This window comes from Choloepus didactylus, chromosome 3, assembly GCF_015220235.1.
Source record: "Choloepus didactylus isolate mChoDid1 chromosome 3, mChoDid1.pri, whole genome shotgun sequence".
NCBI classification, from domain to species: Eukaryota; Metazoa; Chordata; class Mammalia; order Pilosa; family Megalonychidae; genus Choloepus; species Choloepus didactylus.
Genome location: NC_051309.1, coordinates 172,761,235 through 172,776,692, shown reverse-complemented (window position 1 = coordinate 172,776,692; position 15,458 = coordinate 172,761,235). Strand labels below are relative to the sequence as shown.

Below are 15,458 nucleotides of genomic sequence, written 5' to 3'. Positions count from 1 at the left end.
AGTTTATCAGTTTGATTAATGAGAAGAAAATTACTTTGTCATGAATAATGAATCTGAATTTTTTCTTTATTTTACTTCACATGAAAATTCTAATACAAAAATGATACATCCCATTAATTATAATCTGATTAGTTGATCAAGAACTGGCTAATGAATTGTGAACAATCCATTTAGTTTAAAGGTAGAAGTGGGGTAAATGTGTCATTGATCCCAGTGCAAACCTTTCATCAAAAGTATTTGTTAAATGCCTATTAAAATAATTACATTTGATAATTTAATTATTACATTTGATTGAAAGTTATACATTTGATACTTTGATAATAATGATATTGGCTATTATAACAATGAACCAACATTTACTGACCATATGGGCACGATGCCAAGTGTCTTTTATGCATTTATCTTATTTATATATCCGTATAACCAACCCACTGAATGGTCTGAAACAGTTAAGGAAATAACCAGAATGTCAGAACAAATCAAAACCTGGAAAGATGCTAACTAAAGAAGAGATGGCACATGGCAATAGTTATAAATAAAAACTCAGGAAGTTAGAACCATTGGAGGAATGCATCTAGAGAGGGTATTTATAAGGGCATAGACTACATAAAACTAAAATTAATAGTTTAAAATTGAGAAAAAGTTATGAAAACCTTTAGGAATCATTTCCTTTGTAGAGTTTTCCCTATTACAAGGCTATTGCTCCTTAGATCTTTAAAGGGCAGAACAGAAACAATATTAAACAGTCCTATCTATTAAAAGACTGGATTACAAGCTAACTGATCCTTATATATGAGGCTTTTGTAACTGACTGAAAAACCATACAAGTACTCAAAAGAATAACTGAAAATTGTAGTCTGATGTAGGACAAATGTTTTTGTTTGAGAAAAATTTCTTGACTAACAGTTTTACTGTCAATTCCCTTTGAGTACCTCTGCCTGTTGCTGCAGATATCACAGTCATTTCAGGAATTTGTGGGACATTTTTGTTAAATCAGTCTCAATGTAACTAAAGAAGATTAACATTACATATCTGAAATCCGGTTTAACAATCCACAGGAGAAAGATCACTCAGAATAGTGATTTTTTTTTAGCAATGCATTTAAACTTTTGGTATTATACCTTTCAGTAACTAAGGCATAAATGGAAAAATGTAAAACAAGGAAGGTTATTAAAAACACGATTTATAATACTTTAAACTATATATATAAAGTAATGAGAGCAATATGTGTAGAATCAGAATCAGTGCCATCACTTCAGAGCCAAACCTCAAAAATTACTGTATCATAAAAATAACAGATTATTAATATTTAAGACTTACAAGATCTTGAAATTAAAGGCAAGTTTTTGAGTCTTGGATTGATGAAGCTACTAATTTTATAGTAGATCACTTTGTTTTCATGAGTACAATTTTTAAAAATTACAAAGAAAAAATTGCAGACTTGTACCTTTTGTTAATTTAAACCAGTAATCCCAAAGCTCTTGAGGAGAAAAGCTGCTTTTCATTTCCACAAACCCATGAGGTCATTAGGGTCAAAAAGAGATTGACATGAAACTCCTTCAATCAGTGGTGTAAGACAGTGGCTTTCAAACTTTGTATACCCATCCCAAGAAAGAACTACATTTTACACTGTAATCTCACACACTTTCTGAAAGGAACATTTCATAAAACATACTATGAGTTGCCCTGATATTTTCTTTTCTAATTAAACACACACTGCTTAATTAACACTGATTTTAACAGGTGACCTAGAGGCATGAAACACCATGTTTCCTTAATATCCGGCCCCTTTCCCGTCTACATTTAATGATACTACTTTTTTTCAAGACTGTTATTCCACAGTAAGAACAACAATGTTCTGTCCTCCCCAGGAAGAACAGTATGACCCAGAATGAGTTACACACGTTCTGAGTTCAATGTTCTGAGTTCTTTATTGAACTCAATACTGATCAGTGATATTAAGTCCATTTTTAATATCTATAAATTCTTCGGTTAATCTATTTAATATATACTTATCTTGTAACTTTGAGACATGCATGCTCCCCCTTACACATCTCACAACCAAGTGCATAAGGGCAAGGCATCATTATCGTTTATAAAATGAGGACAATAGTAATAGAATTGCAATGAGAATCTAATTAATTCATTAATATATGTAAAAAGCACTTCAAACAGTGCTTGGCTCACAGTGCCAGCTTTCATTATTGTTATTATAATATGCTATTTTCTAAGATTAGAATACTTTGCCCTCACCCTAGTCCATAATTTCTATTTCTGGAAAATGCCATCTTAACTCTTCCTCAAATAAGCCTTCTTTGAATATCTCTATCCCCTCACTCCCTCTCTCCAGGTGCCCCTCCAAAATTAATATTATCATCATCAGCACCATCACAAAGGTGCCTTATATATAATTAATCTTATCCCCACAGCAACCAAGAAGTAAGTACTATTATTACCCCATTTTACAGGTGAAGAGAATGAGGCACAGAGAAGTTAAGTAATGCTGGTCATGCCACTGGATTCAATTTTGGCACCCGTGCTCTTAACCACTCTGCATACTGTCTCTTGCACCCCCTTGCACACTCCCATTAAGGAGTAATCAGGATGTTTTGAAATCATCTGAATACAAATCCACCTCCTCCATTACGCAATAAGCTAACTTCCTGAGGCTAAGCAGTGTATGTTACTCAACTCCATGTCCCTGGCATGTAGCATAGCGTCTGGAACAGAATGAGTATGTGTTTTATTTTATTCTAAATGTTTGATGAATGAGAGATCCTAGAGTACACCTCTCCTCCACATGAACCCAAAAATGGAACTCTGGTCTCCCAACTTCTCAAACTCTGTAACAACTATGTCAGAGCATAAGATCCCTATATCAAGCCTGAGCACAAAGTTTTGAGGAAATGAATACCACCAACTAATTGCGAGCTAACAGGGTAGAGAAAAACAAGATTTCTAATCTAAGATAAAATTTAAAAGGTGGAAAATTATAGGGTGTTATTTTTTTTTCTTTCTCTCTCTCCTTTTTTTTTTTCCCCATCCAGTCCATCCTCTAGAGCAGTGCTTCTCAACTAGAAAAGCACTGGACAATTTTGCCCCTCAGGGAACATCTAACAGTGTCCAAAGACATACTTTATTGTCATGACTTGGAGGTGGTGGTTGTGGTGGTTTTACTGGCATCTAGTGAATAGACGCCAGGGATGCTCTTTAACATCTTACAATGCACAAAAAGCTTCCACTCCCCCACCCTAATAAAGAATTATTTGGTCCAAAATGTCAATAATGCCAAGGCTGAAAAGTCCTGCACTAGGGTGAATAGCCACTAAGGTAAAGAAGAATACAGTTTACTGCTTTAAAAGAATAAAACAAAGCTGCTCAATTCAAGTAATCCACAGTTCAACCTCCTACTCCCTCTGGCCCAATGACAACCCCTGTATTACCAGGTGGAAAACCAGTTACAAACTATAGATTCTAAACATTTTTTCCTATTCCATCCCACATATTCTCTGAATAGTCAAATTAAATACTAACCCAACTGTGCCCAGAGAGGATTATATGGGTGTGTTTTGGCCAGCATGTTCACAGACTGAGAGGTGCGTTTCTCTGAGAAGGCTTTAATGGGAGGGTGATCAACAGGCATGACAGTTGGTACCCAGGCCAGGTGGTAGGTTAGCACTGCAGTCAGTAAGGCAGCAAAAAACCTTGGAGAAGTGGAAGAAAATACGAGATTAATCAATGCAGGATGAGGCATGTCATATGCAGCGCATACACTGCCCATGGAATTTGCATACACTTGAACCCAAGTCTTCAGAGAGTTGCAGCTTACTGGTTTTTGTTGATTTGTTCTATGAGAAGTGTAAATTCCTTGAGAAAGCGTTGGCAGAGCTGGGTTTTTTCCAAAGTGCTGGACATCATGGTAAGCCATACAGGTTCTGCTATCCTTGGAACAGAATATAAGTTCCAGATAGTCCCTCTATAAAAAAGAAAGTGAAGGGATACATAAAATCATCACAGGTATTATTTTGGATAATCTTTCTATAAAGAACAAAGGAGAAAACAATAATTTGGATCTATGTGGTCCCTATGGGATTCAAGCAAAATATAAAACAGGGGGCAGCAAAATATGGCCCACAGGTCAAATCTGACTGCTACCTATTTCATAAATAAAATTTGATTGGAACACAGCCACACCTGTTCATCTACGTGTTGACCATGACTGCTTCTGACAAAGCTAAGAGCAGTTGCAACAGAGAACATGCTGGCAAAACCTCAAATGTTTACTATTTGGCCCTATACAGAAAACGTTTGCCAATCCCTGACATAAAATCTCCATTTTTATAATTTGTTTTCACAATGTCTTGTGTCAGATTTTATACCTATTTCTATAGCAAGAAACTAAATGGGAAAAGTAAATGCTATACTGAAAAAGTGAGTAAGGCAACAACTCTCCCAATTCCTAGCTAATGCTTTAGTTCTCTGAGCCAAAGCACCCTGTTCATTTTAGATTAAAAAAATTAAAAAACAAAAAACTACACATATGGTTCTTCACAACTATACCATACATTAAGGTTTTATGTGGACTAATAGAACCAAATTCTCAGAGCTGTAAGCAATCAGAGAAACTGACTAGTCTAGTTCTATCAATATTCAGATTAGGAAACTGAGGCTTAAAGACATAAAAAGACTTAACGACAAGGTCACGAGGAGAATGCAGGTCACCCAACGCATGCTTCAGGGGGCTCTGCTCCAAGCTACATGACCCACAAGAGGTTTTCCAGAGAGCATATAACTTAGCTTAGGATCTCCACTGGGTAACAGGTCATCATGTCTCTGAATTTAAAACACAACCACTCTTTCCAAATCAAGATGGATGAGACCTGATTTTCTAAATGTGTGCATGAAATAACTGGGGCCCAAAAGAATTCCCTGATAGCAAAAAATAGTGTCTGCTGAGTTAGGTAGCAATCACAAGTTATGGTTACATGGAACTGGGATTCACTTGCTAAAACTAAGGTTCCTGATTACTAAAACACTTTATTTTGTCACCATTTCAGGAGGGGTTGATTGCTGAAGTAAGAACAAGACCTAGGTACACAGTGAGGCTTTCTGGTTCTGTACTTGCAGATTCTTGACTCCTGAAAAATTGAAACTTTCATTAAGCTAGTATCCAGGAGTATTTCTTGACTCCTGAAAAATTGATACTTTCATTAAGCTAGTATCCAGACTCTAAAGCACAAGCAAGCTTCTAGTCTGACCACAGCAGAGCAACAGGTGAGTTAAGTGCTACCTGACACCCACGCAAACTATGTAGGTTTACTGATAATCTGGGATTTGCTAAACTTTACCAATTTACCTGAATTCTCCCAGAGCTTCCATCAGATGGCTGACATAAAATTGGACTCGGTGACTTGATTCTGCTATCTTCCTACAGGTGATCATGGCCTTTGTTGAGAAGAAAACAAGCCAAATTACACCCTGAGAATAAATTTCTTATCTGCTTGGCTATATTAATAAAAGGTAATGTTATCATCAATTTAAAACTCCAAAGGTAATAATAAGTCATCAGAAAGTGATAATTTCCTTCCCTGAAGTTCATCTAACATTGATGTACCTAAGGATCCATCACTGCTGTGGATGATTTAACTTCTGTAAGTCATTTGATATATAAAAAAACAGCTTCTACTGCCTTTACAAGCCCTATAATTGCTTCTCCATTTGATGCTGAATTACAATTTTTATTACCTTTTCAATTGCACTCTTCAGTCTGTTCATGTGAGATTCAAACAAGGGGAAATGAGAAAAAAAGAAGTCCTGGAAATTCTTTTGTGCTTCTTCTTTTTCACATAGGGAAAAGATGATGCTTATGGCGATTTTCTTCCTCCGAACTATGGCTGGATTAGAACTGCAGGTTTCTTCAGCCAAACTGAATGTCTCATCAGTTGACCTGGAAGAAAAATAAATTTGAAAAGTTGCCAGGCATCAGCGAATTACACTGAAGATAAACTGTAATGCCAGAGAATGACATTCAGAAAGCTGATCCAGGAAACTGAGAGTCCTAATTAAGAGTTTATCTACCTCTGATTCATTCTTTTTCATAATTTTCTGTCATGAAAACTAAGAACACCAGTTTGCCACACAATATTATCCTAACAAGAAAAGAAACTCAAATGAAAACTAAAAGTAATTTTACATGTCCCTCTATTAGACTCTTGGTCCTTTCCCTTGGATTACTTTACTGTCAGATTGGTGCTATTCAGAAAGAGGCATGAAACATAGGCCCTTTGTTTTGGTTGATAGTTACAATAGATGAGAACTTCGAAAGAAGAATGATCCTATATGTCATTCTGTTAAACAAAGCATCATACTTGGATGTTTACTAAACGCTAAGTGTTTAAGCATGCTTTCCTAAAATGGAATTATTCCTCTAAATGCTAAGATTAAGCCATGTAATTAAACTCTGTGGGAGATCCTCCAATGGAAAAGACCCACCTTTCTTTTATTACAGTCAAACTCTCAAAAAAATTTTGATTCTTTGAAGAGTTTCTGCTTCAGTATAAAAGAGCCATGAAGTCAACAAGTTCTGGATATATACATTCAAGTTGTTTTAAGGGGTAAGCTTCACAAACATGGTCTAACCACATGGGTATTCCCACTTCTTTATTCTGAAAATCCAACATAGCTACCACAGAGCTACTAACAGCAGGAATAAATATAAACAGAATAATTTATCTTTTCTGCAAAGACAACAAAGCAAAGGAAATAATATATTGCAAATGAAAGCACCTAGCCAAACATATAGTAGGTGCGCAATAAATTTTCTCTTTTTAATTGATTCTACCATTTAGCCACATATCTGCCAAATATGAGAAGTCACTGTTTCCTACATTTTCTTTACTACAAATTACAACGTAACAATTGCTTATGCTTGGCAGAATTCGAATCTGTTAGCCTCCCACCCTTGGTCTTGAACTATTAGTGCTCTATCACTATCTATAACGTTTCTGTGATTTCAAATACATGCAGATTTTTTAAAACATATACACATCAAAAGTTTTAGGGTCAGCAAAGCTATTTTATTTTTAATGGGACGGAGAAAGACATCTTGTTCTAATCATAGAAGAGTATGTTACCATTTCCCTCGACTTCAAGCAAGATCCTGGAGATGAAGGTATGGCTGATAAATCAGTAAAAAGTTCTCATTTGAGACGTGCCACTGGCAGAACACAATCTTGTAAATACCATACATTTTAAAGATAAACCATCATCTGTTTTCTCTGAGAAGTCCCTACATTCTAATCATGTGCTCATCTGAAAAAAATTCTTGAGGCTTTCTTAAAATTTCCTGGAATTTCACACAATACTTCCTCCTCTTTACCAACATACTGTACTACAACCTCACTTTTCTGCACCAACTTATTTTTGTTCTATATAGAAAATTTTTCTGAGCTTATATTACACCAACAGTTTCTTGAAATCCTTTCCTCTGTGCCTGGTATCTCCTATTTCTCTTCTTTTTCAAAAGTAAAATGACCATATTAATCAATTCATCTTCAGGCTAACCAGGTATTTAACAGTCAAATTGTAAGAAATGCTGAACCCTATGCAGCTTTAACCATCATCTCCATCTCTACCCTTTCAACCATAACCAACTCTGTCACTGGTTTTAACATGGGAGAGAGTGCCACCTACTGCATTTCTGAAAAACGTTCACAGCTATACAGAGCAACCTAATGTATCTCTCTACTGAAATCTAAAGCAATTGAGCTTCATTCTGTAGTCTTGGGTTGTGCAAACTAGAGTAACTCAGGTCATGTAGTATTGAATTACATTTTTAAAATTGTTACACAAAAAGGATGTTTTAGAATGTTGACAAATTTTTAAGTATTCAGCCAAATACTTCATATCTTTACCATCCTAGTCATCAGGCAAAGTATACAGGCCATTTTACAAATGCGGAAAGTGAGGGAGTATGATTACTCATCTTGCCTTGGGAATGGAAAGCTTGTTAGTGCTGGAATTAGAGTGCAGGATTTCTGTCCTCTAGTCTGGGGCTCAGACTATCTTGAACCTTGGAAACGACCAAGGACTCTGGCCATGCCTAACCCATCCTCTGATGCTCATGCCATCAGATGCATCCTGCCAGAATGAGGGGAAACAGCTGGGAACAAGCCCATCAGCTGACAGGTCTTCCAGTCAAGGAAAAACCAAAGCTATGCACTTCATTTATTAATTTTAAATTTTCTCGTGGTAAAATATATGTAACAAAATCTGCCATCTTAACCATTTTTAAGTGTACAATTCAGTAGCATTAGTTACACTTACAATGCTGTGTGACCATCATTCACCATCCATTTCCAAAACTTTTCAACACTCCAAGTAACAATGCTTTACCCATAAGCAATAGCTCTCCAATCCCCCATTCCTCCCCCCCCCACCTTGGTCCCTGGTAACCTCTAGTCTGCTTTCTGTCTCTATGAATTTGCCTATTTTAGACATTTCATATAAACGAAATCATACAATATGTAGCCTTTTGTGTCTGGCTTCTTTCACTTAGCATAATGTCTTTAAGGTTCATCCGTGTTGTAGCATGAACCAGAACTTCATTCCTTTTTATGGCTGAATAATATTCCACTGCATGGATATACCACATTTTGTATATCCATTCCTCTGTTGACAGACATTTGGGCTGCTTCCAGCTTTTGACTATTGTAAATAATACTGCTGTGATCATTGGTGTAAAAATATTTGAGTCACTGTTTTCAATCTTTTGGGGAATATAGATAGAAGTGGAAATGCAAAATCACATGGCAATTCTATGTTTAACTTTTTAAGGAACCACCAAACTGTTCTATACAGTGGTACATTACACACTTCCGTTTTTTTCTTATAAAGAAATCAAATAGAATTTTATTGATACCTATGATAAAGCATTTATGTACATTATGAATACTTCCAGATCATAAATAAAAATATGATTATTTAAGTACATCTTAACAATCTATAATTAATATCAAGGCTGCTTAATCTAATAATTGCTTATGGAAGCTTGAACTTATGCTGAATCTATGTATTCATTGGATCATATGAAATTTGTTATTGTGGGTCCAAAAATATTCCATCAGCAACTTTAAGTGATGATTGCTTCAATTTAATACTACAAACAAAAAGCCTTTCTGGGACACTATACATTGCTTCTTCAGGTTTTCCATAGCTTCACTAGGTGTCCTGGTTTGAATCTATTATGTCCTCTCCTCCCCCAAAAGCCATGTTTTTTTAATCCAATCTTGTGGGTGCAGACTGATTATGGATGGGATATTTTGATTAGGTTGTTTCCATGGAGATATGACCCACCCAACTGTGAGTGTGACCCCATTGATAAGTTTACTGGAGTCAAAAGAGCTCAGGGGCCAACACATACCGAGATGCTTGGAGATGCTTGGAGATGCAGACAGAAAGATGTCTGGAGATGCTAAGCTAAGAGTTGAAGCCCAGGATTTGCCCTGGAGAAGCTAAGGGAGGATGCCCAGACACTTAGAGAGAAATGTCCTGGGAGAACAAGGATGCACAGGAGCTGAGAGAGAGAAGCTAAGAGAGACAGCTCAGAGACATTTTGGAGAAAGCCATTTTGAAACCAAAACCTGGGAGCAAAGGACCAGCAGACGCCAGTCATGTGCCTCCCCAGCTGAAAGAGGTGTTCCAAACGCCATCGGCCTTTCTTCAGTGAAGGTATCCTCTTGTTGATGCCTTAGTTTGGACACTTTTATGGCCTTAGAACTGTGAATTTGTAACCTAATAAATCCTCCTTATAAAAGCCAATCCATTTCTGGTATTTTGCATTATGGCAGCTTTAGCAAACCGGAACACTAGGTGATGAAATTTCTGCAGCTTCTCTTCCATGACAGGCAATATACTTCTGCACCAGCTAGTAAATGCCCAAGTCCTGCTCCTCAGAGTAACCAAAATTAGTACCTGGTACACCAGGGGTCGCTAGGCATGGATGTCAGCATGGAATCAGCTGTTGAGGATTTTCAATATCATCCCTGACTACAAGCTTTAACTCTCTTAGGAAGGAAGTGTTTTGATTGCTGTGAATTTTCTCTCAAAGCCAGAGGCAATCATAATTTTTGGTACCTACTGTTTTCTTGTCTTTAGCTTATGAAACTAATTTTCCCACCTACACACCTGCCAAAAGGGAGATCAACTGCCACAAACTTTAAATGACGGGATCTTCACAGGCACAGACATCAATTCAAAATGTCTGCTGCACTTCCATTCTCAGTGTTAAACGGTACCATGGTCAGGGCCAGCTTCATCTGTGGGAGATGTGTGCAGTCACACAGGGCTCTGCTCTCAGAAGAGCCCCTTGCTTGGGTTAATGCTCTGCAGTTGCCATCTTATGATGGTTGAAATTATCTTTGAACTTGTGTTCTGTAAGTGAAGTCTGATGGGGCAATGGAGTACGTATGGAGGCAGTGGAGACATGGGCAGGCTCAGGCAGGGACCCAGCAGGCACCGGGCACTTGGCCTGGTGGTCACATGCACGCACATGCCTGGAGCAGTTCAGGGTGCTGCAGACTGGTGGCTGTGACAGTGGCAGCAGCAGCAGAAGCAGCAGTGGCCACGACTGTGGGAGAAAGGAGGAGCTCAGACCACCCTGGAAGACAAGCCCATCCATCCTTGGAGCCCATCTCCATGGAGTCTGTTCAAATGTTAACTCTCCAACCTAAGTGCTAGGACAGTAAATATTCACAAACTAAAAGCCTAACCATGAACACTGTAATAAAGCATATTTATTTCATAATCTTTGGTTTTCAAAACTGCTGCAACACTGCAAAGCATATATCCACAGGTAAAGAAATAGAAATTAAATGTAAAGATTGCTGAATTGGAAAGAAAAGAATACTATTTTCATATGAAGCTTCAGATGAACCAATTATTAATGAGGAAGACCTTTTTCAAATTAATTTTTCCGTATAAATGAGGATACAGTGTTAGAAGCATAAATAGACATTTTGAATTAGATACAACTCATGAAGATACTTTTGGTTTCTTATAAAACTTCCACAAGTTACAGGAAATGTCAGAGGAAACATTGAAATAACATTGTATAAATTTACATTTAAAATTAAAATCACACACGAAATGAATGTGTGTGAAGAATTAAATCTCAGAAAAACTGTCACAAGAATTGTCTATATGTAATAAATTTTTATTTTGAAAGTTTATCAGGAGTTTATGACAATGTTGTCATAGCCTATAAAATACTTTTAACAGTTCCAGTAACAGGTGCATCAGCAGAAAGATCCTTTTCAACATTAAAATTACGAAAAATTATTTGACACCTTGCATTTGACCAGGAGTGACTGATTATATCAATTGAAAGTGAAGTTGCTGAAAGTATAAATTTTGATGACCTAACAAATGGATGTCTAGAAGTGTGCCAGAAAAATCTTATGATAAATCAAGATATCACATTAAAGTATTATAATTCATTGTATTATCTAAAATTATGACACCAAAATATTTTGCAAGTTATACGGTATGTTGTTATTCACTTATCACTTTTACTCCTATTATGTTTTATAAGTAAAATATTTTTAAAGGAAAAAACTTAACATTTTAGTACCTTCAATAGCACTCCTTCCTGCTTTTTGAACAATGGGTCCCACATTTTCATTGTGCACTGGCCCAAAAATTATATAGCCAGCCCTGACTGTATCCACAGGCTTTCTAAACCCAAGATACTTATTCTATGTGTAAGTTCACTGAAGATTGATTAGTTCCCAATGCCAGGTCTCAATTCAAATTAAGTTTTAAAGGATTCTGGAGGAGTGAGTTGGAGAATGCTATTCAACTTCTGATCTAAACCTGAAGGGATGAAAAGCATTTTTAGAACAGAGGAAAGGAAAAGAGAAGCTTCTAAGACCCATGTCTTCCAATCACAGAAGCCCATCATAATGACAGTGACGATGGTGGAGGTGCCTTCTCCTGACAGCTGTAGTAACGGTAATGACAACGTGATGGCAATAATAATAGCACATACATTGTACAGGCCAATGTTTATTTACCATGTCCCATGTCCTGGGCTATGCACTTGACTCGTTTCATCTCACTGAACCTCCCAACAATGCTCTGAAGGAGGTACCAGTACTATTACATTGCAGATGAGGAAACAATGCTTAGAATCCAGGTTAACTTGTTCTATCGAACATCTAGTGAGTAGCAGAGCTAGAACTTGTCCCCACACCAAATTCCAAGCTATCAACCATTCCATTCAAAGTCCCCAACCAAAAAGCAGCTCCTCAGTGTGGGGATGGAGACAGCGCAGCGACAGGGACTGCAGAGGGTGCTGCTGAGGCGATGACGGCAGCTGTAAGTTTTCTGTCTAGCTCCCTAGAACTGTGAGAGAAACAAAATTTTTTTTGGTGGGGGTGCTTATGTTTATATGTAATGGGAGAAGGGGGAAGGCAAGAGGAGGAGATACCACCTAAAAATTATCCCCCACCTCCATCTCCCCAGCCTACTCCTTTCCTCCTTCCCCCCAAAGCCACCATCCAACTAGATATGCCGCACATACACCCTGACTCCTCCTTTCTCAGTTTGTCCTTCAGTACCATCTCCTCCATGAAGAGTTCCCCAATTCTTCCCACAATTATCACTGCATCATCCTAAAGCACTTCATCTATGCCTTTCTATGGCATTTATAATTTTCCATCTTATTTATGTGCATATCATCTTCCCAACTAGCCCATAAACTACTTAAGTGTAGATGTACAGCTAAGTCTTTACATCTTCACAGATAACCGCACATGGAGATCACTAGTTAGTTCACTAAATCAATCAATTTACACATGAATTCTCATAGGCCCGACCTATCTTAACTCCCGAAGAAGTTTTTGGGTTGCAAGAAGAGGTTTGAAGCTACTGATCTAACATCATATTAAGCTAAGAATATTTATTTTGCACACAACTAAACTTCAGATCCAAAAACAATTGAAACTGAAATGAAGGAAGAAAACAACTTGATACTGTTTCTCTTTATAATACTATTCATATCTGCTCAATTAGTTTCAGAATTTAAGTTTTACAGAGTATGTCAAACCTTCAGTTTATTTTCATACATCACATAGGTATCACCATGAGGCAAGAAAGAGATTTATTCTACCCTTCTAATTTATAAGAGCAATTTCCGTAAAGGAGTCAATTTAAAGAGAGAGTGTATTCATTTAAAAATTGTTAACACCAAAATGCTTGCCTTACCTAGCTCACAGATGGTGCAACTATCCAGATATTTCCCAGTGTTTCCCGAACCAGATTTTCTCTAGCTTTAATTTATTCTTTCCACAAACTTCTAACTCATAAACTTTGAGGCTAAGCTGAAGCTATTCAAAAAGTTTGGGCTCTCTTTTTCTGTTGACAACAGTGAGGGCAGGTTGAGTACAGTGCCACACTAGTTTCATCAAGTTGCCTACACTACTACCTTTCTCAGCAAGAGGAAACTTGCAACTCACCTCCTTGGAATAATGCCATTTTCCAAACTTGTTGTCTGACTTCGAAGCCAGCGGCGCTGGTAACTGCTGGAAGAGGATGTAGAGGAGGTGGGAGATGGAAAAGGTGTAATCAAAAGGCTGCTTAGTGAGGCTGTGGGGAAGAAAATTTGAAAATTGAAAGTTGTAGCTACCTAAAGAAACAGAATAGGACAAGTAACTGAAATTTTCATATTCTACAGTCACATCCAGCAGGGGGAGACTATAATTTCTCCTATTAAGATTTCTGTAAAGCAAAGAAAACTTCCTTTAAAAAAGGGAAATAAGGACCACAGACATAGCAAGTACATAAATGACCAGGCCCCATATGATAAATGCAAAATAATTATTACTCATTCAGAGTAAAGACTGCAGATTTCTGGTAGTATAGTCCATGTAATATAACTAGTTATCTTGTTACCTGGTAACTCATGTCATATACTGTGATTACCTATAAATATATCTTCCTCTTGACTACTCCTTCACTCTATATTTCAAAGTAAAATCTTGGAATATAAATATTTCTTCCAAAAAGTATCCCCTTCTCCTGATCCCCATATCTCCATATACACAATACTAATCCCCTTTTCCTCCCCCACCATTGGCTGTGAAACAGCAATCTTTAGTCTTATACATACTCTCTGTTTGGATTATTTATTTGCCTCTAAGCCTTTTCTGCCTCCTCCTGCCACATAATATTAGATGTTCCATGGGGATAGGAGAAGCCTGCCTTAGTTTACCTATTTTCTGTACACTTGGACTCTCAGTAAGTGTGAGCTGACAGTGTCAGCCCAGACTTTTCTAACAGGCTGGGAGGGAATCCCTCTCAGGGTAGACAGAAAGTTTCACTCAAGTCACAGCTGCTTGATAGACTTCTGCTATGGAAGAATGGAAGGGGGACCCGGACTTGCTCTGCTTTTACTTCCCAATGCTAAGGGATTATACATTGAAATGTCCCTCAGCCCAGAGGGAAAGGAAATGGGGTGCAACAGATGATGGGTCCTTTCCAATTTGGGCAACAATTCCAGAAGGGCAAGAAATCATAGGGCAAAGGAAAATTATTTCAGTAAACACAGTGTACTAAAACCATGAATATCATTTGATGAGTCAGTTTCTCCAAATGAACCAGGTTTTTATTTACCACTCTTGTAGGCAGATGTAAATAATCTGACTCCCTGGCGTGAGCTTTCAAATACTAGAGGAGTTACTTGGCTATTAGACAATAATCAATAAATAAATGCTAGAATGTCCACAGTATGTAGCCATTGTACTAGGCAGCCAGAACACAACATTGGACAAGTCAGACACAGTACCAAACCTCAAGAAGCTTCAGGTCCACAGAATACACAACAAATGTTCTAGGCTTCAAGATTCAGATACGCAATGACTCAAGCTTCTCTACACTGTAGAGATCTATAAGATGCTTTTCTTCTAATCTAGTCAATATTCACAGAAAATTTGGTCCTGTGGGTCTTAGGTCATCTTTGTATCTCTTGTACCCAGGATAGTGCCCTGAACTCAGTAGGCAATACATGCTCATTGAGTGTGTAACACTTTTTCACCCAAGTGTTACCCAAATGTGGCTGACCCTCCAGCAGGCTGCCTCCTTTCTGGCCTGTTGCTGATCTTGAGGCTGAATGTAAATCCACATTTCAAATACCAGTGAGCTGGGTGGATTTCACTAACTCAATCACAGAAAATTCCTTCATAAAACTCCCAACTAGACAATTCCAAGTTCTCAAAGTTCCCTGTAGGATCCAAAAGACCCTCATCCTCATTTCCCAAATCTTCAGATCTGTCTGCAGTGGGAGTGGATTCCAGCCCCGGCTGTTCCTCCAATTAGCACTGTAACCGGGGTAAAGCAATTCTCCTATTGGTGTCTCAGTTATAAAATGTGGGATTTTTAATTACATTATTCATAGGCTCAGT

General features: G+C 37.6%; 1 protein-coding gene across 5 annotated transcripts in view; it reads right to left on the bottom strand.

The window, feature by feature from the left end:
- Window positions 1–15,458, bottom strand: part of FNIP2 (folliculin interacting protein 2) — a 137,633-nt gene that overhangs the window by 37,426 nt on the left and 84,749 nt on the right. For all 5 annotated transcript variants that reach the window (XM_037830908.1, XM_037830909.1, XM_037830907.1 and 2 more), the window contains 5 exons: window positions 13,515–13,644; window positions 5,746–5,947; window positions 5,357–5,445; window positions 3,830–3,976; window positions 3,535–3,704 (listed from right to left, as the gene is read on the bottom strand). In XM_037830908.1, coding sequence (XP_037686836.1) covers window positions 3,535–3,704; window positions 3,830–3,976; window positions 5,357–5,445; window positions 5,746–5,947; window positions 13,515–13,644 — 738 coding nt within the window. The remainder of the gene's footprint in view (window positions 1–3,534; window positions 3,705–3,829; window positions 3,977–5,356; window positions 5,446–5,745; window positions 5,948–13,514; window positions 13,645–15,458) is intronic.